The following is a 27,315-nucleotide window of genomic DNA, read 5'->3' as shown; positions in this document are numbered from 1 at the left end:
CCATGAAGTTATCACAGGCTACTGACGTCAAGGATTTAAAAACTTCTCTTTGATAGCGATTACGCTTCTCTTTTAAAGTTTGACCTTTATCCGCTCATGTACTTGATAGAGAATTAGTTAAATAATTGAAAGAGATCGTGTTTCTTTTGCAGCTTGGACATTAACTTCCTCTTTGGGCTTGATTTCCTCTCACCCATCGCAACAAAATGAAGTGCGTATCGTACACGTGACGTTTCCTACTTTGATGTTTAGCAATTTTAAAAAATATAAGTGACTGAAGTATTGCAAATTTCCGCCGGTGTTGTTTAATAATGCTATTACTATAGAACACGTACTCGATAATTAATTGGTGCGAACTGCAAGTCACAACGTTTGCTTTTATTTCTTTCAGCAGCGTGGCAAAGGGTAATAACGACATAATTACGGTTAAAACGTTATAAGGCATTTTACTTTGAAGTGTTGGGGTAATTTGACCGGATGTGTACGATCATTGTGAGGAAGCTTACGCAGCTGGTGTTCGCTCTCTAGAATCATGGCTACTCAGGACCACACCAGCCATGTTTGCTAATTTAAAACCCAAAGGTTATGGAAGAGTTGTTTATTATTTATCGCGGTGACATCAAAGCTCCGTTGACTGCTTCGACGCGGGGTACAGACACCCGTACCATCGAGATCCGCGGAATGAAAGGTTTGCTAGTTCTGATCGAGATAATACTAGTTTGGAAAGCGCAGTGTGGGAGGATGATGCTCTGGAAATTGCCCGTGTGCGTTCGGCGTAAACAATGTAACTTCATCAGGCTGCTAGCTAACGTTAGCCGACGAACAAAAGGCACCGCATACCCAGCTGTTAAGAGGCGAGTTTCTGACCATTCTCCTCGAAGGATAGGCACGGTGTTATGCTTACAAACAATAGGCATTACTGGCGGTCACCGTGGATATAAACCAGGGTGGTTGTAGCAGGGCTGTTTGCTAACATCGAAGGAAGCCCCGGTGACTAAACGCAAAGGATGCTGTTTGGTTAGCTTCTTTGGCTAGCATCGACTCGCTAGTTTCCATTGTGATGATTTAGCATAATAACCTTGGAACTGAGAGAGTAGAGTTTGTTGCCGGTGTGAATGGAACCACGTTATTTGATGTCGTGGCTGCTTAGACCCACGTTTACCACGTCCGAAAACACACAAGCATCGCTCTGACGTGAATTGTTCTCGTGAGAATCAGGCTAGCGCCGCTTAGCTAGCGCGGCACTCGTAATGGCCTCTTTGAATTGGGAAATCAAGTATTTAGAGGGTTACATCGGTTAGTGATAGGGACATAAATCAGGCCTCTTGGGTAAATGTAGTAGAACTGGTCACTTCGTTATGAATTGGACGAGGTCGGATCTTGCGTTAGCGTTATCGCGGAGGTTGTGTACATTTTTAGCAGCGTCTCATCAGCCGAAATGACGAGCCTCTAGTGGGCTTTAGTCCGCTTTTGCGTTGCGTTTTGGCTGGGCCTCGCTGGCATCTGCTCCTCACTGTAGCATGCTGCGACATTTTGACGCGTGTTGTTAGGAGCAAAATGGTGCTGACGAGTCGACACTTTCCAAATTGAATCTCGCAGTTAATACACGCCGAACGACTATGGGGTTACATGTATATTAACTAATAGTACAGCACAGGAAAATGGTGTCGCACGTCTGTTGAAAATCTTGTTTCGTTTTAATTGCACACTGAAATGTGTGAATGATTGCGCGTTGCTTCCTTCGCGGGTACTAACGTGTTTGTTTGTTTTACTAGATGGAGGCAAATAATAATTTCAACTATGGCACCCATTCCTCACCAAACTCAGGACTGAAACGTTCCTCAGGGGATTCTCTTTATACTAATGGTTCCTCCATGAGTTTTCCTCAGCAAGAAAAGAGTGGGTATCTTATGTATTTAATCATCCACCAAAGTGAAGATTAAAATAAATTTTGCTTTAATTTCTAAAATTTGACTGCAAATGTGTCCTGTGTACTTGACAGATATGAATGGCGAAATGAATGTGAATGGTATCGCTACTGTACTTGGGTCTGGTGCACCTGCTTCCCAACCACCTTCCAGTCCTTACCCACATATCAGCAACCACCATCAGAATAGCATGAGCTACCTGTGGGGAGGACATCCTCAATACAGTCCGACCATGGCCACATCTCCTGGGCACAGCTTACACCAGAAGCAGACGGCATTGGGCATAGTGCAGCCTCAGTCACAACATCACTTCCAGGCTCAAGGACCATACCAACTGAATGGGGATATGGAGAGCTCCCAGCAGCCACCCCTGGCGGGCCCATCAAATGTGTCCCCAACCAGCAGTCAGTTCTGGAATAGAAGTAACCCTGCCCCACAGGCCGCCGCTTACACTTCCCGTAGCATATATGGGACATACGAGAGTCAGTCACATCCTGGCATTTCGCCACCACCACATCACCAGCAAGTGTCCCCTCCGTCATCACAGCATCACCTCCATTCCCACTTGCGTCCACCCCTTCACCTCCCGCAGCATTATGGCGTGATGTCAAATGGGATGCCGTACTACCAGCAGCAGCATACGTCTTTGTCATCTTCAAAGCATCCAAAACAGTCTACAGGTCAGAGGATACAGCATTTTGGACCCCTACATGACACAGAGGAGGCACCTACGACAGCAGTGACGCCATCATCGATCGTGCAGGCTGGAGGATCTCCCATGAGCAGGGAAAAGCCACCCAATGCGAATCTGTCTGCGTCCATGCAAGGTGAGCTCTCGGCACAGCTACAGTGAATGTAAAAAGTCTACACACCCATGTTCAAATGCCTTTGTTTTGTGATAGAAATATGAGAAAATGACACATCGTTTGAACACACTTTCCACTGTTATTGGGATCTATTACTTCTATAGCTCATTTGGAAAAAAAGTAATAGAGGAGTGACGTAAAAGTAAACAATTGAAATAGTTGTACGAGTGTCCATATCCTCATAACTGATATGTAGCCAACCACATTCAAGCTCATGTTAAATAGAAGTCTGCAAGCACCTGCCACCATTTCAAGTGCCGCTGATGAACTTTCCCAAAAAGTTCAGACATTCAAGTTGGCATTTTTTGCATTTTTTTTTTTATCCGGTTCAAAATAGCCTTCAGATTTTGCAAAGCAAAAAAATAAAATGTCAGGAAAAGCCTACTAGAACATTTGAAATTTGGGGTTTGTAGGGGCACCTTAACCCTGCTGTAGTCCTAAAAAATTCTAACACATTTGACCCTATGGGTGAATGGGGTCAAATGGACCCCAAGTAAGTGTGTGTTTAACCCTTTAACCCATATTTAACATGAGTTTGAATATGATAGGTTAATTCTGACCACAGCCACATCCAGTGACGTGCAGTGAGCTCTAGGTTTGGGTAGGCAGACAGTTGCAAATTGAGAATCACACACCAATTACAAATTTGTGTGTCGGCAGGCGAGTGTACAACGTATCCTAGGGTGACCATATTTTCATTTCCAAAAAAAGACACTCAAGCCTGACCTCGAGATACTTTATACTCAGATACAAGATGCCATACATTCAAACTATTTTAACATATGCCTCCTCTGTATGGGTAGAAAATAAGACAAAAAAATATGACTCTTTTGAAGTCTTACATTTTTTGCACCGCAATCTTTTTTTAATTTTTATTATTACTTCGAGCGGGGTTCCTACCCGTCGCCTCTGGTGCGGCAGCTCAACACTTGCCACTCAGTTAAAGTTCTGGGCCAGCGTCAGCCAGTGTGCAGTCTGCCAGCCACAGTAAACGTTGCCGTGCACTCTGCCTCCCATATGCCGCACAACAAAAAACAGACAATTTCAAACCCGCCCGGAAAGAATGTAATAAAGTGAATATCTCCCTGTAAAACAACTTAACTATCACAAAATCAAGCTAGTAATAGCAATGACAAACACCATGTAAAGTGAAACAGCCAGTTAATGGAAGCACATCCACAAAGCCAATCTTTCCTTTTGCACCATTATTTGTGAAAAGTACGAAAAATTCTTTGTCCCTTACTTTGCCGAAGATCTGATCGGCGTTGGTTTCAGCCTGGGGTAGGCAGTGCCTACCTTGCCTATCCTGACCGCACGTCACTGGCCACATCCCAGTTATAAGAGGGTGTGCCTACTCCTGCAATCACATTATACCAATTATTTTTACTTTCTTAAAGATGAAATAAATCTCTTGAGTGGTACGTTATAGATCGCATTAACGGTGATAAATGTTTTGAATGTTTGTTTGTTTTTTAAACCCTGGGGCCTCACTTCAAAGAGTGTCTTAAGATTCTCACTAAAAATGGACATATGCACAAAATCTGACAATGTGCCCCCCCCCCCCCCAAAAAAAAAGAAACACTACATACACCAGCAGAACATTTTCCTTTGATAGGTTGCAGCACTGATTGGGAACCCGCATGTGGATCTCACCCTCTATATGGCCAAATCTAGCCATATAAGGTCAATGCAAAGCAGCACATGAAAATGAATGCACCTTTCAGGCCAATGATTTGTGAAAGGTGAGCCATGATGACAAAGATCATCAATGTGGCAGTAAAAAAGGAAGGATGGATTGTTTGGTGGCCTTCGTAGCATACAGTCGTAAACACCAAAAAAAAAATCCTGCTCCTATAGTCAGGGCTGTCATGGATGTGGCCGTATGCTCACACACAGAGACGTGCAAAATGTTGCTGCTCTGGAGGAGGAGGAGGCGGGTGGGGGGGAGTCCTTCAAATTCATGTAATTTGTGTACATCAGTTACACATGATTTAAAATGTAAACTTGACGATTTTCAAAAATTGGCATTTTACAATATGTGCAAACGATGTAGGTTACATGATCTTTTTTTTTTTCATCATGGGCATATTACAAATGGAGGCATCAACTTTGCTGAGAGACGATCCAGAAAAGTACTGTTTCATTCTTCATTGCAAACAAAATACAATGATAAACTTGAACATCATGCCCCCCCCTTTCCCCTTTTTCGCAGTGGTGTTTATTGACTGTGGTGTTTTTTTCTTAGTGCATGAGATGGAGGAAGGCAAGGGGGTCCACACAGACGGCAATCACACAGAAGAGACAGCTGTTACTCTCCGGCCTCCCAACTCTTCCTCTGGTTCTGTCAGACATGCAATTGATCATCATGAGAGTTCAGAAAAAACAACTGCCCAATCACCAGAGGGCATCAGAGGGGCTGGAGCAAGCACACCACCACAGACTGCATCTTTATCTTCTGCTACAACATTTCTGAATAAGATGTCTGGTGCTCCTGCTGTTGAATCTCCAATGGCTTCCCCCGAATCCACTATTGGGTCTTACTCTGATGTCAAAGCTACTTCACCCCAGTCCTCATCAGGTCCTCCTCCCAGGCATTTGTCACCTCCCCTTCCTCCCCCCGCTACTGAGATAACACTTCCTGGATCTAAACCTCTACTTGTGGGGTCCTCTTCTTCCTCCTCACCTGCAACACATCCAAAGTTTTGTCCACCTCCAGGCTTGACTGACAGTGTTTCTGGGCCTCCTTGGGTTTCTTCGTCTCCTTCTCATGAGTCTCTGGCGCATCATTCAGTTTCTGGACCAATAACAGCTGTTTTAGCACCTGCCATAGTGTCCACATCTTCCTTCTCTGGGTCTACACCCATCTCATCTCTTCAACAAATGGTTCAAGGCTCCAAGCTCCCTCTGATGCCAGCTGTAAGCTCAAACCTATCAATATGTGATGCATCAGGTAGTGTTTGTTCTTCAATAGCGTCACCTTTGGGAGGGTCATCTCCTGGCATGGTACTACCCATGCACGGAATGGCTTCTGCTGGCAGTAAACATGCATCCGTTCCCCAGCATGACTCCTTGTACTTCGCCTCAGCTGTTGGCTCTGGTCGAGCCATTGCCTCAGTATCACCAACCCCAGAGGGGCTCAATTCACCTTCCCAGTCAGCCCATGACAGTCCCTCAACCAGACCTCTTACTACCCTACCTCTACAAACCACGCAAGGCTCCAGGACTGCACCAGTTTCCATCCCTCTTACCTTGGCATCCGTGCCTCCTGCAACAACTTCCGAAATCATTCAGAGTTCTGACTCTGTACGGCATTTTGCCGGGTCATCTCCTGTCGGCGTGCTAAATCAGTTACCTCTGTTGCCAGAGCACCATGGCCACAGTAACAAGGGGGAAGACTTGGTACCTGGAATGGGCACAATGGTGGACGAAGATCGCCCTCTTCTTGAGTCAGGCAAAGTAAAGACGCACAAAGCCTGTGACCATCACAATTCATCTAATCTTCCACGGCAACCTTTGCAGACTGAGCGACAGCCCAGCAATATACAAAAGGAGCCAATGGCCATTGGCAATGCTGTTGATGTACTAAATGCAGAGAAAACTCCAAGCAGAATTTCAACACCCCATTGTCCCAGTGCCAGACACTCCGCACTAACTTCTGAAACAGGTTTTGACCCCTCTTTGCTCACCACCTCCCAATATGGTGACAGTTCAGCTTGCAACACGCTGTCAAGAATCCATATCAGTTCCTTCTTAGATAAATCCTCTGCTAACAGCACTTCACGCATACGTGACTCCAGCAGTTTAGGCAACTGCTTTATCCTTGGAAATGGCACGTCTGACACAGAAGAGCAACAATCTTCTGTTTATGAGACTTCCAGAGATGACATCTCATCTGTGGATTATTCAAGTTTGAACTACACCCATGAGCGGGGAATGTCCGAGGCAGGAGAGTCCATGCTGGAGTCTTCCCTAAACAATACTTCATTTGGGGCATCTTATCCACGTTACCAAGGTATTTTCTTAAATTATACAGCCAGAAAAAATGTTACTTTGAATTTTTGTATAGTGCTTAGAAAATAATATAATGTCTTTGTTCAGGCGCCGAAGCAGGCTGGCCTTCTGTAGGTCATCATACACCCGACTCAGATGCCATTAGCAAAACATCCACAGCAATCGAGATTTTGACTCCCCCAAGTTTCAAGATGAGAGATGAGAACTTCATTGCCTTCAGTACCCCAGCACAAAGACCTGCTGTACACCCACTGCAGCCAGTTACAGACCAGGTTTTGTCAACCACTGGAGGATGTCTGAAAAGCCCAGGAAGACCTTGCAAACCTCAATCTCCAAAGGCTTTATGGATTAGTAAATCAGGTATTTATCAGGTCTTACTGGTTATAAAATGTTACTTCTAAAATCTTTGTATAATATGCATTTTTTTTCCCCCCAAGCTCCTGAAGAGGACAAGAGAAAACCCCGAAGTCGAACACCAAAGGTGGAAAAGATCAAGCCTGAAAAAGGTGCCAACAAAGAGGAGGGACCCAAAGGAAGGAAGAGAAAGGCATCTCTTAGACCAGATCAGATCAAAGGAAAACTGGAGGAATGTGATCAGACTCCGCCTCCATCTGAAGAAATTGACTCAATCACAGCCGCCATTGATGCGGTTCTTGCCAACATGTCAGCCATCAGCTCACCTTTTGAGAAACCCAAGAAGAAAAGAATGAGGAAACAGGTGCATAATGAGAAAGAACTGTCCGCACTAAACGTTAATGCTGGACCAGCGGCCAGTGATGCTGAGGACAATGGAGAGGAAAGCTCAACATTAGATAAAGGTGAGAAAATGTTTTTAGATAAATCTGTTTTAACAGGCTTGCCTTGACCGTGTGTTTGTGTGTGTTTTCAACAGGTGAACGTACCAGGAGAAGGGTTGCAACTGAGCAGCAGGTTCAGTTCCCTCTGCTGCATGGGTAACATACCTATGATTGTTTACTAGGGCTTTAGTTTAAAAAAAAAAAACAACAACTTCAGATTGGATGAAATTCATTTACCATATATTTTGGACTGTTGCTGTTTGTCACTTTTTTGTGGTCTGGGGCTATTTGACAAAAACCGAGACTAAACAGCAGAACTCACTTGCAAAATCCCCTAATGCTACGTGCAGTCCGAACGTGTTTAAGTGTTACTGGTGGCATACTTCCATATATAGTAATGCAGTTCGCGCAGTCATGCGTGGTTGCAAAATAATAAGTTGAATTAACTCTTTGACTGGCAGACGTTTTCAGAAACGGGATGTCGCCAGTGCCAGCCGATTTAAGCATTTTGACTGATCTTTCAAGGTCCACAGAAAATGTTGTTTGGACTATGGAAACACACATACAGACGCTCCCCAACTTACGAACGAGTTACGTTCCGAGCGATCGATCGTAAGGTGAATTTGTTCGTAAGTTGCTTCAGTGCTATATTTTGTATTATAATTTATGTTTAAAGAGAATACGTACAGTACTGTACTACGTATGTTAGAGAGAGAGAGCGAGAGACACACACAGTATGTACATGTACGTAATAAGATAAATAAAATGAAGTTCAACTTACTTTTGGAAGATGTACTCGATGCTTAAGGATTTGATGGAGGAGGAGGAGGAGGATTTTATATCATGAGAGGTTCTTCGTCGTCGCTGGAATGGGCTTCAAAAGTTACTTCCTCCTCCGTAACTTCAATGTAGGAAGAAGTTGAGGGTCGAGGAGAAGAAGATGAGGGTTGATGAGTATCTTCCTTGGAGGATTTACTAGAAACTGGCCGAAAGAAGCGATCTAACTTCGATTGCACAGTTTTCTTTTTTCATCATAAATGATGCGGTAGCACTGTATGGCATCATTCAATTGATTTGCAACCTTTGTGCAACGTTCAATATTTGGGTCTTGCTGCTCGAAGAGTGCGATGGCTTTATCTATGAGCGACAGGCGTTTCTTCTTCTTCCTCCTCCTCGACACGTTGCTGAGCCTCCAATGCTGGGTGAGCTCTCACAGCGCCAAGCGTCGGTATTAGCGGCGGAAAGAAGCACTACAGTACTCGGAAAAAGGTGCGCAATACAAAATCTAACTTACAGCATCTCTTTCCGAACATTTTTTGACATGCGCGCAGACATGTTCGTATGTACCGTTGTTCGTAACTCGAATGCTCGTAAGTAGGGGAGCGTCTGTACTACCAAATGAAAGATTGGACTCTCATCTTTCATCAGAAAAAAATAAGTTTGTTTCTAGCTTATTCCGTTCTTCAGTAATCAACAATAGAAAATGGTTACTTTCACCGAAATTCTCTGTTTTGAAACAAAAAGCGGAGAAAGAGCTTTTTGTGAAACGATGTTATTTCATGCACTCTAGTGAATTGTACACTTCTTTTTGTCCATGAATGATGCCACAAACACCTAAATAGTGCTTTACTTCTGTAAAACGCTTTTAACCAACAATGAAAAAGTATTTTTAGTTTGCAAAATACGTTTATTTCCATTCAACAGTGTAACAATTTGACAAAACAATTTCGCAAACTATTTACAAATGTGTGCAACTGTGGTACTACTTACAATTATGTGGATGTTTCAAATACAGTTTTTCTTTTTGTAACGCTCTCCTGCGTGCAAGGAGACGCCGCTGGACTCGCACAACAGTTTACTTTCACTTTCGCATTTGTCCGTTTCGCGTGCAAATGTTACACTTTCTTGACGGCCTTTTTTTCCGGGGAATAAATAGCAAGTAGCAGACTGTACACACTCCTCCGATGAATATGCATTGGACTCGGGGCACTCTTCGTCGTCCGATTGAACGTCCACCTGAGCGTTGTGCTCCGTGTTTTCCGGTGTCAGCATCGCTTGCCCGTGAACCTTTATAACGTTGTCATAGCCGCCGCGTCAGCGCTTCCAACTTCGGCGTCAACCTCGGAGTCACCATCATTATCATCGATGATGATCATCGTCGTCATCAATGTGCTCTTTATCGTTGGTCGATGTCTTTGAAAAAAACGGCTCGACCGTGAGCTGCTTGCAAGCCGCCATTATGGCTTCTTCAGCCAATGTCCCCTCAACACTCTAGCCCCGTCTCACGTCTTCTACTGACGCCCACCCAATCTTGTCAAAAGAGTCATCGCTGCCCTCTAGGGGCCAAAAATAGTCATTAGGCACAACAGACTTGCTGGAAACGTTCACCACAGATGCGGAAGGGTTCCCTCTACCCGTTTCAAAAAAAAAAAAAATGGGTGGAAGTCTTTTAACGTCTTTGGCGCTCCTCCGTAGGTTTTTGCAGAACGTCATTTAACGTCTTTGGCAGTAAAAGAGTTTAAAAAAATAATAATACATTGAGGTCTGTTGGACAGAGAGGTATGCATATACAACACAGCCAGCTTTCTTTACTGGACGTTACCTCGATTAAAAAAAAAAGGTGGGGGGGGGGGGGGCATGATGATAATGGCAAGCGAGATATTTGGCATATGTATCTGAGTAGATTAACTTGTTTACAGCTGTTGAACTGTCAACCAAGATAGCAGCCAGCACAACCACAGGTCACATTGACTAGCGATTTATTTATTTATTTTCCTGTTGGAGGAGAAGGTGGAGCCCTTCTCTACTCGAAGCAACGTCGGTGTGGGGTCATTCTTGTGATCACACACATACGGCGTGATATTTCATGTTAGGTCTGCACGTAGCATAATCGTGATTTGTCGGAAAATTACGAACGTATCCAGTGTTGACGGCAGCGAACAAGTTCCTGTTGCATTTGAAACTTCCGCTTCTAACTCCAGAAAAGTTCTTTTTTGGATCCCACGTCGCATTGTGGCCGAAGGTAATCCTGGTTTAGTTATTGCACCTTTTGCTGCTGTGAACATTAAATCCTTGTAATGGCCCCATGCTAGCGCCATCAGCTAAATTGTCACAAATTCATTGCCACTTTGTCTTCTATTAATTCTTCCTCCATTTCTTCTATTTCCTTGGCATTTGGCATATGATTTTGCTGCGCTATTCTAGTTAATATTGTTTAGTATCACACACTATGTAAATTGTTGCCCATTTGGCATCCATTGCAGCCTTGAAAAGGGGGATTAGCACATTTGCGGTCCCTTCTCAAGGTTTCTAATTTTTCCCCTGATAGGATTTTTTGAGTTTTTCCTTGCACTCTTGTGGTTCGATCAGGGGATGTCCTTGATATTTGTCAACTGTTGGCATGTGAAGCCCTTTGAGACTCTTGTAAGATTAACTCATTCACTCCCAGCCATTTTCACTGAATCAACACCCTTTGCTCCCGGCTGTTTTACTGGATTTTGACCGATGGCCCACAAAATGTTCTATTTCTATGAAAACATAGAACCTACCAAAAGAAAGATTAGAGTCTCTTCTTTCATCAAAGTATCTTTGTCTGTTTCCATTATAGCTAAGTTTCATCATCATACACAGTGGGGAAAAGAGCTTTTTGCAACATGGCCCTGGTTGGTCTTTTATACTCTGGTGCACTTGCTGGACATTTTTGTAATAACTACCATTATAAATACGTCTTTGAATATGTATGAGTATGGCAATATTTAAAATAGAACGTATTTATAGGTTTTTGGGCGCAAATGAGTTAAGGGCTATATAAATAAACTTGACTTGCATTACCGCCACCTTCTTTAGCATGCTATAAAGGTGGCCACTGGCAGTTATGCGTTACGGCTACTACTGCTACTACTTCCTCCTCTCACTCTTCTGCTATTTCTGTGTCTACATCCATTTCTTCTGCCATTCCCTCTACTATTTTGTCAGTTGAAAAATATTTTAATGCATTACCGCCGGTGGAAAGAAGGTGGCGACAATTTACAGAAAGTCAACACAATTAGGCTCACGGAGATTTGGGTGCCAATCTGAGCTCTAATTTAACTTAATTTAATTAATATTAGTCACAGGACCAGCCAAACTATGAAAATGTAAACGTTAAAAGTCTGAAAAATAAAGTAACTGAAAATAGCTACAGTTTTCTACATCTTTAATAGCTAATTGTGTTAGATTAGGCCTCTTCAGACTTAAGCTGTTATATCGCTGTGACCTTTCTACTTGCTTCTTTATATCCTAAAGGAATCTTTAAAGTTCTTTGACAATGATGTAATAAAGCTCTCCTGATGATAGATGGAAGAGAGAGATTCGCGTGAAGAAGATGAATGATCGCATGAAGGGTGAAACCTGGTATTATGCGCCTTGCGGAAGAAGAATGAAGCAGTTCCCAGAAGTTATCAAGGTAATTTTTGCATGCTCCAAAACAATCTCCAAGACAATTATACTTGTGATTGACAGAATTTATTGATCATGTCCTTCTAATTGTGTCGCTCAGTATCTGAAGAAACACCAGGGTGGCGTTGTCTCCAGAGAACACTTCAGTTTCAGTCCACGCATGCCTGTCGGAGACTTTTATGAAGAAAGGGAAAGTCCTGAGGTTGTTCACGTTACGTTTCTTACATTTCATCAATTTGTCAATTAAAATTTGGGCATTTATTTACCAAACTGCAAGTTTTCAAAACAATGTCACGTTCTTTATGATGTGTGGCAGGGTGTGAAGTGGTGTCTCTTGGCTAATGAGGAAATTCCCTCTATGATCATGGCCATCACTGGCAAGAGAGGTCGACCGCCGAACCCTGATAAAGAGAAACCAAGCAGGGTTGGTGGCCCTAAGGCAGGACGGGCCCGCCGGCCAGGTAGACCCCCCAAACCCAAGATGATTGACTTCCTGAGTAAAGTTGATGCCAAGCTGTTAAAGAGACTTGAAAATAAGGGTGAGTGACTGTGATGATAGATTGGAGGAGGTTGGGTATGGCTTGTAGTTCGTGGGAGTACAAGCATTTAAATATTTCTAGTCAAATAATTGTATATTCTGCTACTGCAGAAGCTCTCACGGAGGAAGAAAAGGAGAAAATTATAAAAATCAAGAAGAAGATGAAGAGGAAGGTTTGTACTTGGTGTGAAATTATTAATTTTATGTGACGTGTCCAATACTGATAAAGTATGAATTAATCAGGCCAGAATACGGAGAAGAGAGGATGCTAAGAATAAGAAGACAAGAGAGGACAAAAAGAGAGCAAAGGTATATAGCTCAAAAATAATGCCAATGACCTTGCTGCATTTTGCTCACCACCACTAACACTTGTGTGTTGTGACTCGGGTTTCAGCAAGAGACCAAGAGTTTGGAGGTAAAGGCTGAACCCCAAGATTTGGCACCCCCACAGACAACTGAGCTTGCGCCACAGTCTGTTGATGAACCCAAGAAACCTGGTCGACGGAGATCTGTCAAGGTTGAGGTTCCTCCTCCCATTCAGCAGACCGATGAAGAAAGAATAGCCCAAGGCAAGAGGGTGTTGAGTGCTCGCGGTAAAGCCAAGGCTCTGGCCAAAGCGCAGGCTGAGGCGGAGGCAGCAGCTCGGGCCGCCCTGGCAGCCAAGAAAACTGCAGAGCGGAGAGAGCAGACCCAAAAACGACTGGAGGAACGCAAGAGGCAACAGCTAATTTTAGAAGAGCTGAGGAAACCCACTGAAGACATGTGTCTCACTGACCACAAAGTGAGTTTTGATGGTTTTTAAACACGTTTCTCGCTGTGATTGCACATTAGCAACTGTAATGGCCTTTCCTCTTACAGCCCCTGCCAGAGCTGTTACGGGTCCCTGGTGTGATTCTCTCAGGCACAGCCTTTGCTCACTGCCTGGCTGTTGTAGAGTTCCTTCATGGTTATGGAAAGTTGGTAGGCTTCAATGTGCCCAAGGACACCCCCAGCCTTGCAACTTTGCAAGAAGGTCTGCTTGACATGGGTGAAAGCCAGGGAGAGATACAAGATCTGCTCATAAAGCTAATGGAAGCTGCACTCCGTGATCCCGGCCTGCCATCATATTATCAAGTGAGTAATGTTGCTTGAGTGTTTTATTATTATTATTATTATTATTAATCTATGCACTTCAATATACGGTGCTATTAAGTTTTGCTTTTTACTATCCACCATTAGTCAGTCAAGATCCTCGGGGATAAGCTGGTTGAGCTCCATCTGACCCGCAGCACAGTTTCAGAGGTACTGCGCATCTTCCTGGAATCTCATGGCTATGAGACAGAGGTGTGCAACACCTTGAGGACCAAATCCTTTCACGCCTTGCCTCCCGAAACCAAGGCAGCCGTGCTTGGTTTTGTGGTGGAGGAGCTCAATGGTAGCAACATAGTGACAAGGTTTGAAGAGCGTCTGAAGATTTGTGTATTTATTAACAAGTTATTGCTTTCTAAAAAAGTATCTCTTATCCACATAGTGACATTGACAACACACTAGAGAACATGGGAACCTACAGGAAGAACAAGTGGATTATAGAGGGGAAGCTTCGCAAGTAAGGCACACCATTTTACAACCCCAGATTATGATATTGTGGTGCTGTATATGACTCAGATGTTGAATGTTTTCTGTCCTGCAGGCTAAAGGCTGCACTTGCACGTCGCACTGGCCGCTCCGAAGAAGAGCTGTGTTTAGAGGAAAGACGACGCAGTGCCAGAGTGGCTGAAGAGGAGAACCTTGGTTTGGAGGAGAGTGTGGAGAAAAGCAACCGGCGTGGTCGCAAAGAAGAACCCAAAATGAGTGATGTATGTATGCATGCACTGAAACTGCAAATGTTTTAAATGAGCATTTTACACTTTTTGGTATCGTATTTTTCTACAGAGTGAAAGCCCGACCAATGCCAGTGTGCATGAACTGGAAAGGCAGATAGATAAACTAACCAAGGTAAGGCAAATTCTTTTCAGACACATTATTAAAAGTTTGTCACATTGTGTGAAATAATCCTTGACTCATTTACCATCAACAGCGGCAAGCATTCTTCCGTAAAAAGCTGCTTCAATCGTCTCATTCCATGCGGGCTATAATGTTGGGCCAGGATCGTTACAGGCGTAGGTACTTCGCTCTACCTCATCTTGGAGGAGTCCTAGTTGAGGGTCCTGAAGAGCTTCTGAGTGAGTCTGATTGAATATGTTAATATGAAAATTGACTTTGCATGGGTTTGACATCTTCTGTATGCTTGCATCACAGCCTCAGGGGACGTTGTTATAGCAGAAGTGCCAGTCACTTTCCTCAAAAAGGAGCCCAAAACAGAAGAGGTGCCTGTGGCCACTACTCCACCTCATCCTACATCTTCCTCACCTGCCCCAGAAACCCCGCAAGTCCAGACATTGTCCCCAGAGGACGATTCACTCCCTGGCACTGCGTCGCTTATGAGCAGCCAAAAAGGAAGAGGACGGCCCCGAAAAATCAAACCCGAAGTGGAACTCCACCTCCGCACGGCAAAGATTCGGCGCCCGCGCCGAAGTAGCACCAGGTCAGTGGGAGAAGATGGTCCGGGGTCTCCGGTCGCCACGTGTACTCAAGATCTCTCGCAGTCTGCTTTCCTGAATTGGCTCAGCCAATCGAGGCATGCAGTATCCAATGATGATTATGCAGATGAACCTCTAGAGGGCAGTCAAACAGAGGAGGGTGTGAAAGAGGAGGCAGAGAATCAGGGCCAGTGTTTCACACAGCCAAGTGATGGAAATTCTCTGAGCGAGCCTCCGGTGCCGAGTACACCGCCCACACTTGATGCCCCACTCATACAGGTTGGTGCTGTTTGACCAAAACATTACCTACAATGCTAATAATCTGTCGGCTAAAAATGATTTGTATTTGCGTTTTCGCTCATTCCCTCAGTCGGACGTGCTCATGACGTCTATTGGCGAAGTTCCTTCTGACCTAGATACTCCGGCGGCGCCAGAGGAAGCTCCCGTTACAACACAAACATCCTCTATTCCTGATTGTATGCCTTCACTGCCTACTCCCCTTGCTTCTGCTCAAAGCCCCCCAGCAACACGGACTCCGCCCACACGCGCCAGGCCAGGACGCAGGCGGAGAAGAGGGAGTAGAGGCAGTAGCCCTGCTCGGAGGGGACCACGTGGAAGCGCAGCCAAAGGCAGAGGACGCACTGCCACTTCTGCTTTCCAAGACCTTGAGCAGCAGTACTTTATACAATTGGTGGTTAAGCCCATACCAGCATGTAAGCAGAACACACTTAATATAGAATGTTTAGTTTAGTGGCACTCATGTCAGTGCATCATGTTAGTGATAAGTAATACTATGAATTGATTTAATTATGTACTATATAATAATTCTGGCAGCAATGGTGCGTGGCTGGTGGTGGATCAAGGATCCAGAGGAGCTGTTTAGCACATTGCAGGCTCTCCATCCACGAGGCATCAGAGAAAAGGTGCTCCACAAACACTTGGCCAAACACATGGAGAGTTTAACGGAGTTGTGCACCAAAGGCATCAGTGGTGAGCAGGAATGGAGACGCTTAAAACTCTTAACAGCTGAACTGTCTATTTCATGTAATGCTCTCTCCTGCTAGATCCGATGTTTGAGATAAAGGAGGAGAAGAAGGAGGGGCTGCTAGAGGTTCTGCAGAAACCTTGGCAAGTACAGGAAAAAGCAATGGGGACGGACAACAGCGCCCTCCGGTGGGTGGAGGACCTGGAGCAGCGAGTTATTGCTGCTGACCTCCATCTAAAGGTGGCAAATCATAGCATCAAGATGATCAACCTTGAAGGAACGCAAAGGCGTTAGAGCAACACAAAATAACTACTTTTTTCTTTTTGTGTCTCCTCAAGGCCCCTCCCCCTCAGAGTATAGTCAACGATGCTGAATCAAACACAGAGGCACCAGCTGTAGAATTTCAGGTAGTCAGAGAACCAGACTACTGTACAGCAAGATGCCCAAGTATTTATGCTTAATCTCCAAGTGCTCTTTTCCTTGTTAAGCCCTACACGATCCCAGAGCGGGACTCCACCCGGGCTGACCTGCAGTATTACGAACATGACACCGACCCGCGTGATGACTGGATCGTCCGAACCAAGAAGGAGTGGTCTGGCCTGCCTCGCATCGCCACTCATCCGCTCGATTTGGCCGTGCTACGCCTTGCCAATCTTGAACGGAACATTGAGAGGCGCTATCTGAAAGAGCCGCTCTGGAACCCATCTGAGGTGATGCGCCTCGCTCCGCTCACGCCGACACCAGGAGAAGAGCAACCGATGGATGTCATCAGGTAGGAAGGAGAGACAGAGGGCTTTGTTTTTGTAGGTGTGTAATGGAGGAATCATTGTTGTGCTGCTTTTTCCCTGTTCCAGCCTGGAAAGTGAGATCACCTCCAGGCTCAGAACGTGGCGGCAGGCCCTCGATCGCTGCCGCAGTGCTCCCCAGCTGTGTCTGTGTTTGCTGCAGCTAGAGAAAGCTATTGCCTGGGAAAGATCTGTGACTAAAGTGGTAAGAAGGTTCACAGGCTTGCAGGTAGGGCTGGATGAGTAAGAACAGGAAGGTTTTCTTTGAAAATCTTTTTCTTTTAAATGGTTTTGGTAGTACAAAGGATGTCTATGCTATGCACACACAACATTCATTCATTTTTATTTTTTTGTTTCAGACAAGGGGGGGGGGGGGGGGACAACAAAAAAGAGAGAAAGAAAACAAGAACAAAAAGAAAGTCCAATTCTGCCTGAAAGGGAGTGGGAAGAAGAAAACTTATTTAATCCCACCCTCATCTCCAATTCAAAATTTCAAGCTACTCTGCTACTTAACCTTAATACTCTGTAATAAATAAGTACCCAGAGAACAATAAATATTAAATCCAGTATTTTCACGACCATAGGGCGTACCGTATTATAAGGCGGAGTCAAAGTTACGTGTGCTGTTTCTGTGTTCAACGCGCACATAAGGCGCACCGCACTATTGGGCGCAGGCACGATTAAACATACGCTAGCTCAAAACATATGGTAGCATGCTATTATGCTAACACACATGCTAGTGCTAGCGCATGTTTTTAAAAAGGCAGCGAGCGGAACAAAACTGAGTTCGTTTGAAGTAACAATGTAAACAATGAGTTCAGTTGTACTTGGAAGTATATAACAATGTACTCATGTTGCTTTTGATCAATCTTAATGGGGATGGAAGGGGGGTGGGCTAGAGAACACGCCACCAAGTTGACTCTTTTGTGCTCTCATGTCTGTCCTAAGACCGGGGCCGCCTTTCTTTTATATAAGCAATGTGTCGTGGGAAGTCCTCCCACACAGTCAGGTTTTGGACCTTGGTCCACACAAGGTGCACCTCACTATTAGGCGCACCATCGATTTTTTTATTTTTTATTTATGACTTTAAAGTGCGCCTTATAGTTTTGAAGATAAAGGTAACCAAGGAAATAAATACATTACAATTATAACAACACAAATGTGGGAAGTAAACAATACTTGCACTGGTAGGACAGTATATATCAGAAATGCTAATAAATTATTTACCAACAATGGTAATAAACAATATATTGATAATGGTAAAGAAGTAGCAAGCACATATTTACACAAGACAGAAAGCACTGATGTCATCTTAACACAAAAGAATACTCAAATGTATTGTGACTAGACCATTTGTTTAAATAAGTTTAAATCTATAAATGCTTTTTCATTGTTTATGTTGTAAACTATTCCATAATTTAACACCACATACAGACACACAAAAACTTTTTCGAGTAGCTCAGATTTTTGGTAGCGGGAAATCTCCATATCCTCTCAGTGTATGAACACACTCTCTAATTGTGACCATTTGTACATTAGCCGGTAATGTTTTGTTAAAGGCCTTGTATAAAATTATAGATGTATAGTATTTCACAAGATGTGAAATTTTAACAACTTAGATTGAATGAACAAACTATGCGTGTGCTCCAGGATTCCATACGCAAAGCACGTTTCTGTATAGTGACCAATGGATTAATTGTATTCTGGTATGTGTTTCCCCGAACTTTAATACAATATGTGAGGTATGAAAGAACTATGGTGCAGTATAAAATACAAAGTGCATACTCATCAAGATACAATTTACTATCAATTATTACTCCCAAGAATTGATTTTCAATCATACTTTCATGGCGTCGAACAGAGTGCTTTTTGAAAGATTTTTTTCCCCCCAACAAAGATAATGTAGTACATGTGTTGTGGCGATTATAGAGGGGACAAGCCGAAAAAAAGTTGACAGTCGAGACAAAAAAAGTCTGTGCGTTGGTGGTTTTGAAAAAAAAAAAGGTATTTTCCTTAAAGCGGAAATCAAACCCCCCAAAATGTCTTGACAATATGTTCTATTTAGCCCCACTAGTTTAAATACGCTATTCTGGTTAATATTGTGTTAGTGCAATATGAATTAAACTGCTAAATCCAGCAGTTTTTAACAATATCAGAAGACGGCCATTTTGCCACTTGCTGTTGAGTGAAAATGCCTGTGTCCAAATTCACAAGGCTCTGGGTCCTCCAAAGGCCGAATTTGTCTGCTGCATAATGTCACTCCTGGCGCGACTTAACGGCACGCCCGGACTTACATATGCATGGTTTGTCAATGCTGCTTGTCGGTAGCGCATTGACCGGCACTCCATTCATGTGAAAGTCTGTGCGTGCTGTCAAGTCGCCCCGTGAGTGACGTTATGCAGCCGACCAATTCGGCCTTCAAAGAGGACCCAGCCTTGTGAATTTGGACACAGGCATTTTGCCCCTTGCTGTTGAGTGAAAATGACATTGCGGGGTCACAGTGGCTCAGTTGTATGCATTGTACTTGACAAGCAGTCTTTGAAGTCAATTGGCTTCAATTAGTCCACGTGTAGCATGAGCGCAGTGGAGACGACGGACACCAGTGCCTTTTGCATTGTAGCCTACTTATTAAAAAAATAGTGTTCGTGTGAAGTCTTTTAAAAATAGCACATCAGTGATTGGATACTGTGTCTTGCTAAAAAAAAATTAAAACAGGAAGAATAAACATGGTACATGTTTATAAATGTACCAATTTTTTTTTATTTAACCAGAAGAGCATTTTTGCCATCCAGCATAATAAACATCTCATTTAGGTATACAAATGGCTGTTAACCATAAAATGCAAGTAAATTAATGTAAAATATTGGGATGTGTATCGCCTTGAAGATCATGTATTGGGATACATATGTATCATGATGCATATCTTATTTTGAGGTTGTTGGCAATACCCAGCCCTAATGTATATATATACGATTTCATGTTTTCACAGAAAGCATGGAAATTGTGTGGGTGCCTCACTGTACAACTCTGCATGATAAAAGATGGTGCAAGAGCTAGAGGAGGTGCGGTTTTACTGTGGGACAAAAGACTTCATTTTCTTTGACATCTGACTCATGAGAAATAAAGCAAATGTCAAGATTTTTTTTTTTTGTCACTTGGTTTTTCCATTTGTAAATGAGCAAAATGGATTTAAAAAATATATTTTGTTTAACAACAACTCGGGATTTCATTTAAATAGTGATGCTCAATAGTACTTTTCAGACAGACGCCAGTACAATTTGTCCACAAGAGAGCCCCTTCAGATGAGTGACTGGTATCAGCCGCCGTCTCTAATATCGATAACATTGAAATAAGGCCGGTATCAGCCCAATATCGATACTTGGTATCAGTGTTGATACCAGTATCGTGAGAGGCCCCGATACTGCATTAAAACAGTGGTATCTGTATCTGCAAGTACTAACAAGTAACATGCCGATACGATTATTTTCGACGCTAATATACAACTTTGGACGCAGCATCTTGTGTCTTGCTTGTGCTCGACATTCACTGATGCGACGTGTTCACTGCATGCCGAGCCAAGGTATCGTATTGGCCCTTGAATGCTCTAAACTAATGGCAGGACAGCTTTTTCATGGTGAAAAAAAACAACTGGGTATCGGTACGGTATCGGCATCGGCCGATACTGCAAAACTGGATATCGGTATCTGGGGCCAAAAAACGGTATTGGAACAACACTGTTTGCCTCTGTACTCACCCAGCCCTACTATTAAAGCATATTGTTCTCACTCTCAGCTCTTTGCGTTTCTAACTTTGCACTTTAACCATGTCTTTTGGTTGCAGACATGCCAGATCTGCAGGAAAGGCGACAACGATGACTGTCTGCTGCTGTGCGATGGCTGCGACAAGGGATGTCACATGTACTGCCTGAGGCCCAAGATCACCCAGGTGCCGGAGGGAGACTGGTTTTGTCCAACTTGTGTTGCCAAGGTCAGAACCGGATCAAGAAGCAGCTTGATATCAGATCACATTATGCAGTAGTTCTTTCCCAGCATATGATAGTCTTATCACTTACCAGCCTGGTTATGTGCCTCATTGGCTATCCCTCAGGAGGAAAGCATGTCGCCACACTCCAAAAAGCGGACTAGGGTGAAAAAGAAGCGATATGAAGAAAACAGCTCGGACGACGATACGACACGGCGGAGCTCTGGCATGGCAACACGGCACAAGGAGGTGGTGACGGCGTCACCAGTGGCAGGCCCCTCCTCCTCGCGGCATTCAGGAGAAGGAGCGGCGGCTAAACGGCGTCGCATGACAACTCGTAATCAGCCGGACCTCACCTTTTGCGAGTGCGTCCTGCCTTCATCTTTCAACAGTAGTCTTTGGTGAATTGGTGGTAATTCCTTGTTTTTGTTTTTGGTAGGATCATCCTAATGGAAATGGAGTCTCATGGAGATGCGTGGCCATTCCTTGAGCCCGTTAACCCCCGCCTGGTGCCGGGTTACCGCCGCATTGTTAAGAACCCCATGGACTTCCTTACCATGAGAGAGAGGCTGTTGCAAGGAGGGTAAGGTTTCTCCACACGCGAACGAACGGTATGGAAGTGGTCAATCTTGAACAAATATAACCCCAATTCCAATTAAGTAAGGACGTGGTATTAAATGTAAATTACAGAATAGTTATTTTCAAATACTTTTGAACATTCATTCCATTGAATACGCTACAAAGAAAATATTTTATGTTGAAACTGATGGGGGGTTTTTTCCCTTCTAAATATTAGCTCATTTTGAATTTGTTACAAAAAAAGATGGGACAGGGGCATGCTTTACACTTACCACAAGTGTTTGGGAGCTGAGGACACTTAATTGGTGAAGCTTTGTAGGTGAAATTCCTTTCCATTCTTGCATGATGCACAGCTTAAGTTGCTCAACAGGCTGGGGTTTCCATTATCGTATTTTGCGGTGCATAATGTCATATATTTCCAATGGGAGACGGGTCTGGACTGCTGGCCAGCCATTCTAGTACTCAAACTACAGCGTGCTGCTGTAACACATGCAGAATGTGGCTTGGCATCGTTTTGCTGAAATAAGCAGGGAAAGCAGCAAGTGCTGCCCCAAAGCCTGTATGTAGCTTTTCATTATTAATGATGCCTTCACAGATGTGAAGGTTGCGTAGTAAAACTTAATTGTTGACGGTTGGCCACTCATGAAAAGCGGTTGCGGAACCCGACGCTTGGTGCGCGACGCGCTGACGGCTAGCAGGGTTTGGCTGTCCCTTCAACAATAGTTCACCTTTAACTCAATCACCTCCATGTTCCAGGTACTGCAGCTGTGAGGAGTTTGCGACGGATGCTCAGCTGGTCTTTAGCAACTGTGAGCTGTTCAACGAGGACACCTCTGAGGTGGGGATGGCGGGACACTCCATGAAGCGCTTCTTCGAGAGCCGCTGGGCGGAGTTCTATTCAAACAAGGAGAAATAGAACCCGGCGCCATTCCTACCAATGGTGGAGCTGCTGACTGTTTGTGCAAGAGGTGTTACTACTAAGACTGTCAGGTTTCTCCAGCTATGTATATTCCTCTCATGTATAGGTATCTCTGTGTAGAATTGGGTATTTTGTTCCGCCGTTTGTTTGTTTTATTTGGGGGGAGGGTGGGGCTTGTCTAAGGCCTGCAACTGATCTGACTTGAATTTCATTTCCAAGCACCCTCACGTCAGCTCCTGTCTATCCTTGTGCCACGCCCTTTCACAAGTCCCAAAGTTGGACAAGGTCACTCTTTTTGGACTATTTTGATCTCCCATTTTCATTGCATTTTTCCATCTGAGCAATTGCATACTGGACCTGCATAGTAACCCACAAAAAATAGCCAGGCCATTTCTCATATGAATTGTAATGTGGTCTTATGCCTAGAAATTTGTTTTGCTCAATATATTTTTATTATACATATTCTATATATAAATATATATGAAGATGACCGTAGCTGGGATTATTTAATAGCAATAGCTTGTAGTGAATGTGTACAGATGACCTCTAGTTGATGTATGAAAATAGCCAGTTTGACAAAAACAAGTAGAATTTGTGTAACTTCCACTTAACCATGCATACATGTTCACACTGCTGCTGTGTGAAAGACACTGGTAGACTTTTGATGTTGGTCAGTCCATGTGGATTTCATGAATGAGTGACACAGCAGGCTGTACACAAATTGTATATAACTGTGCTACTTGCACTAGTTTGTGCTTTGGTAAAGGATCTGTTTTAGAGGCAACACACTGAACGCTTGCCCTTCAGACAGATGGCAGGTGTGTGTAAAATGCGCCTGTTGTAAAAAGACTCGAGTATTTGTCTGAAAAGGTGCAAACATCTAATTTTGGTCGTCTTAATATTGAACAGAGTAGAATTGCAAAAAGAACTCTGAAGCACTGGCTACATTCCCGCCTGGTTACATTCTTTTCCGTCACTTCATAGGCCAGCATTCGATGGGCACTGCTTTTTTGACTGCGGCGGGACGTCACCGCGTCCAGCTTGTATTTAAACAGTTTTTCTTACACTGACCTCAGATCAGCTCGTAAAAAATACACATTATTCCTATTCAAAATGACAACAAAAAAAGACCAGAAAACCAAATGTGGTGTTATGTGACTTTTTAATAATGTACAGTTTTGGTGACCTGAAATTTTGTTCCTTTATATTTTTAGGACCAATTCATTTTTAACAGGATGTATTACAAGACTGTTGTATTAAGGTGATGTAACATGTGTGCATCTGTAGAATGTACTGTGAGTTGAATAAAAAACAAAACACACACACACACAGTAGTAGTTTGGCTTTGTGGTCTTACATCGCACAAGTTCACTTTTTTTGTGCACAATTTTGACAGGATGATTCTGCATTTAAAAGGGTCTCTACCCCATAGGTTGGATTTACCTGGTAACAATTTTTTAAATACCCAAATTTGGGGGCATCATTCGTATTTTCGTCTCAGCTTCTGAAAACAGGTTAGCTGTGATTGATGGTTGCTAGGGGGAAATCCAAGACCCTGCTATTACCAGCACGATATGAACAGCCAAACATTCGGTGTAAACATGGAACAGTGGTCCCCGACATTTTTGGGCTTGTTTACCTGTGCTGCACACGTTTATACATTTGATGAATGTGTGTGAAATAAGTTATTTGTGAATTATTTAGTTATTCTGTCGGCCAGAAAAGCGACTCAAAAGTACACGGAGGAGCCCAGAAAGTCATGCCAGCATGTGTCAGTGCTGCACTCCATTGGTGCAATGCGTGGAAGAATCCGATTGACAATTCCAAACATCCGAGCATTTCTTATATTTCCGTAATGCAAGGCTTCATTCAGAGATGGGAAATCCAGGTCCAGAAAGTAGCTCGGTTTTAGCTACAGGTGCTTGTACTCAACCGGCAGGTACGCGAGCAGCACCTGTGGCTCAAGCCAAACTCTGGCGGGGTTTTTTACTTTCTTGACCTGGTTTTCCCATCTCTGGCTTCATTTTCACGGCATATTGTATTGCTTTTGGCTGTGACTAGCATACACAGTTTTTGGGTCAGTAGTTTATTTTTGACTACTATAACATAATGTTATAGTAGTCCAAAAATATGTGATCACATTTTCAAATCAAAAATAATCCCCACAAATTGAATTACACCAATCCAAAATATAATACTTACATAAATTTCACCGAGAAAAAAATGCTGCATTCGTGGAAAGTGGGGAATCGTATCTATCCCACTCGGATTGTGCCAGTTCTGACCTCAAAACGCGTTTGAGGCAAATGTAAATACAAGACATGTTAACGTGACACAACTTGATTTTGAATTACTGTATTGGCCAGAACAACAAATAATTGATCGGAATCAGCCATCTTTGTTGTTTGCATTTGCCTCGAATGCTTTGAGGGCGGAATGGGACAATCCGAGTCGGATAATTCTTCTGTATCTTGACTTTTGAGTTGCTTGAACAAAGTAATCAATGACTTGAATCGACTGAAATTCGCTTTGACTTGGTAATCCCCCCCCACACACACAGAGTAACTTGAAGGCTACGTCATACTTCCTTGTGACTTACACATACTTTATGTGACTTACTCCCACTTATTACAGATTCATTGTACCTTTTGCTATCCAATGGAAGCCGGAAGCGCATTCAATTTTTCTGCCTATCACTATATGCCACAAGCATAGACAAACAAAGATATATTGCCGATTAGTAACAATTTTTTAAATCATAATACAATAACACATAATAATTACTAATAATTATGTGAGAATACTTCAAGACTTTTTTTTTTAACCCAAATTGTTTTTTGTTTTTTTACACAACTGTTTTTAGAATGATACCTGCCTTTATTGTGCTGTTTTGCATTTCGTTTTTTTTTTTTTTCCTTTTACTGTATTCCTTCTGCATCTCACGTTTTTCTTTCATTGCTATCTGGAACAACAGAGCTAGGAAAAGCACCGGTGATTCTTTCGTGGGCTTCAAACGATTGTCCTGCTCAAAGTTTGAAAAGCAATTAGTGGCCACACCATACTTAATGTAATTTGGAAAAAGCAAAAAATAAAAATAAATTCGAGTAGATAGTGGTTACAGTGCCGCTGGCGCTGATCGATGTGTTCCAGATAAATCGAGACCTTAAAGGCTACTTCCTTTGTACTTTTCTAAAACCTCTATTTGCTCCGAAATGTGCAGCCTTAAAACAGCCGCGAGGTAGATGTGGTGAAGTGCTTGCACCTCCGCGGAGAGTCCTGTCTGAGGCACATGTTCCTCGGGAGGGGTTGCAATCACTGCCAGCTGCTCTGCGTTCAAGTGGGACAACCTCTCACCGTGATGCTCTTCCTTCACAGGCACATATACAAACAAACAAATGGGCAAAAATGAACAATGCAATAAAATATCCCTTTCTACATCACTCCCTCAAATCCCCGAGCTGGCACTTTGTGTGTGGCCAAAATTGTGTCGATGTCAGCACTCTGGGCGGAGGGGGTTGAAAACTCCCCACGCCAGCGGGTTCCAGTATGGAACCCCCCACCCCCTGCCACGCCCGCTCCGCGCATTTGGATTTAGTCCCACAAAAGGGGGGATAATAGTTTAACAGTTGCCATGATAAGAAGGGGCTAATCCACCTCATAATGGACCACCCCCCTTTCCCCACCTCTAACCAGTTCATTCCGAACCCTGTCTACTAGATTGAGAGCCTGACACCCGGAAGGTCCAAATCCAAACAACCCGCGATGTGGAGGCCCAAACAAAAAGTCCTCCACATGCAGTGGTAGTTACGTTATGAGATTAACGGCATTTAAGTGACGCTGCGAGGTCTCTGTTTGTTGTCGAAACACAGAATGCTTGAGTTCTTTCAACTCAAACAAGGTGTATGTTTGTTTGATATCAATAATGAAGAAAAAAAAAAAGCATGGCCAGATGCGGCGGCACAATAGGCACCATGGCAACAGCATCATGAAAGGGTCTCCATGGAGATCAGAACAACACTGCACAAGTAGGGCTAATTTGTTAAAATGATGCTGTGAAGGGGCATCAATTTTGGGTTGTGGGTCAGACCAGACGTTTATTTATTTATTGCTCTTACGTAATGTGTTATTGTGTGCAGCATTATGTACATGTCCACATGCTATAGAAATTTACCTGCATTACAATTAATAGAAAATGTGCGTTCAGGTTGCATCTATTTCTGTAATACAAAAACTATATATCTAATTAAAAAAAAAGCATCAATCCAAAACAACAAAACTTGTATCGATAAGATTCCAGGGGTCAATGTGTTGGTAAACACATATATATTCCTTTTCTTACACAATGCGTACATTACGTCATGTTCGCAGACAGAGGGCGGGAAATTCGAACCCGAATCCAGTCTGAAAACTATTGGCCATTGTGAACAGCTTATGTTCTTTATCTGCTAATTAGAAGATGTTTGAGTCATAAATGGTCAAAAGAAAAGCTACTGTAAAGATATTTTTGGGCACAGTGATGCATTGGGCCGCTTTAAAGTTTTAAGTGAACCTTTCACACATGTTTTTTGGAATGTGGGAGTCAGCCAGAGTGGCCAACATGAAAACTCCACAAGGGAAGGTTTAGAATAAAAAGGAAATTTCAAAACTCAAGTCTTTAAAATGGCTGCCCAAACATTTGGGACATTTTGTTTGAAGCACACTATTGATATTTAGTACTGTACTGTCTCATTCTCACTGATATGTAATGAGAAGAAGTTTCTCTGAATTGCATTGAATTCAATTCCACTTCCTGTCATTCACATTTCATTCAACATCCTGTGGGGTGGACTGGAGTCAATTCAAATTCAAATGCATCCATTGAAATGAATTTTGATATTCTGAACTTTGCCCAACCATTCTTTCACAATGAAAACCACTATTCCACCATATTG

The 27,315-nt window shown here is 43.3% G+C and overlaps 1 protein-coding gene across 3 annotated transcripts; it reads left to right on the top strand.

Moving 5' to 3' along the window:
- Window positions 1–83: 83 nt before the first annotated feature.
- On the top strand, window positions 84–23,711 carry baz2a (bromodomain adjacent to zinc finger domain, 2A). 3 transcript variants are annotated; one of them, XM_077548685.1, is made up of 30 exons: window positions 84–211; window positions 1,776–1,899; window positions 2,003–2,755; window positions 5,040–6,806; window positions 6,893–7,165; window positions 7,243–7,623; window positions 7,698–7,758; window positions 11,938–12,046; window positions 12,140–12,241; window positions 12,356–12,578; window positions 12,689–12,750; window positions 12,821–12,886; window positions 12,972–13,358; window positions 13,436–13,690; window positions 13,796–14,010; window positions 14,088–14,162; window positions 14,247–14,412; window positions 14,489–14,551; window positions 14,634–14,778; window positions 14,855–15,414; window positions 15,506–15,848; window positions 15,970–16,125; window positions 16,200–16,360; window positions 16,459–16,527; window positions 16,609–16,892; window positions 16,975–17,110; window positions 20,746–20,892; window positions 21,013–21,251; window positions 21,326–21,469; window positions 22,222–23,711. In XM_077548685.1, the coding sequence occupies exons 2-30, from the start codon at window positions 1,776–1,778 to the stop codon at window positions 22,379–22,381; spliced, it is 7,626 nt and encodes a 2,541-aa protein (XP_077404811.1). In that variant the 5' UTR covers window positions 84–211; the 3' UTR covers window positions 22,382–23,711. The 3 variants fall into 3 exon arrangements, with proteins under 3 accessions (XP_077404811.1, XP_077404802.1, XP_077404820.1); XM_077548676.1 differs by lacking the exon at window positions 84–211 and adding an exon at window positions 500–688; XM_077548694.1 differs by lacking the exon at window positions 84–211 and adding an exon at window positions 835–854.
- The last annotated feature ends 3,604 nt before the right edge of the window (window positions 23,712–27,315 follow it).

Source organism: Vanacampus margaritifer, chromosome 1, assembly GCF_051991255.1.
Source record: "Vanacampus margaritifer isolate UIUO_Vmar chromosome 1, RoL_Vmar_1.0, whole genome shotgun sequence".
Taxonomy (NCBI): Eukaryota; Metazoa; Chordata; class Actinopteri; order Syngnathiformes; family Syngnathidae; genus Vanacampus; species Vanacampus margaritifer.
This window is presented reverse-complemented; position numbering and strand designations above follow the sequence as displayed.

Excerpts from the sequence above, each read along its gene's own strand:
- baz2a (XM_077548685.1), top strand. The coding sequence starts at position 1,776 with ATGGAGGCAAATAATAATTTCAACTATGGCACCCATTCCTCACCAAAC. Across the intron at positions 12,887-12,971 it reads AGGACAAAAAGAGAGCAAAG|CAAGAGACCAAGAGTTTGGA; the intron begins GTATATAGCTCA and ends CTCGGGTTTCAG. Across the intron at positions 17,111-20,745 it reads AAAGATCTGTGACTAAAGTG|ACATGCCAGATCTGCAGGAA; the intron begins GTAAGAAGGTTC and ends TTTTGGTTGCAG.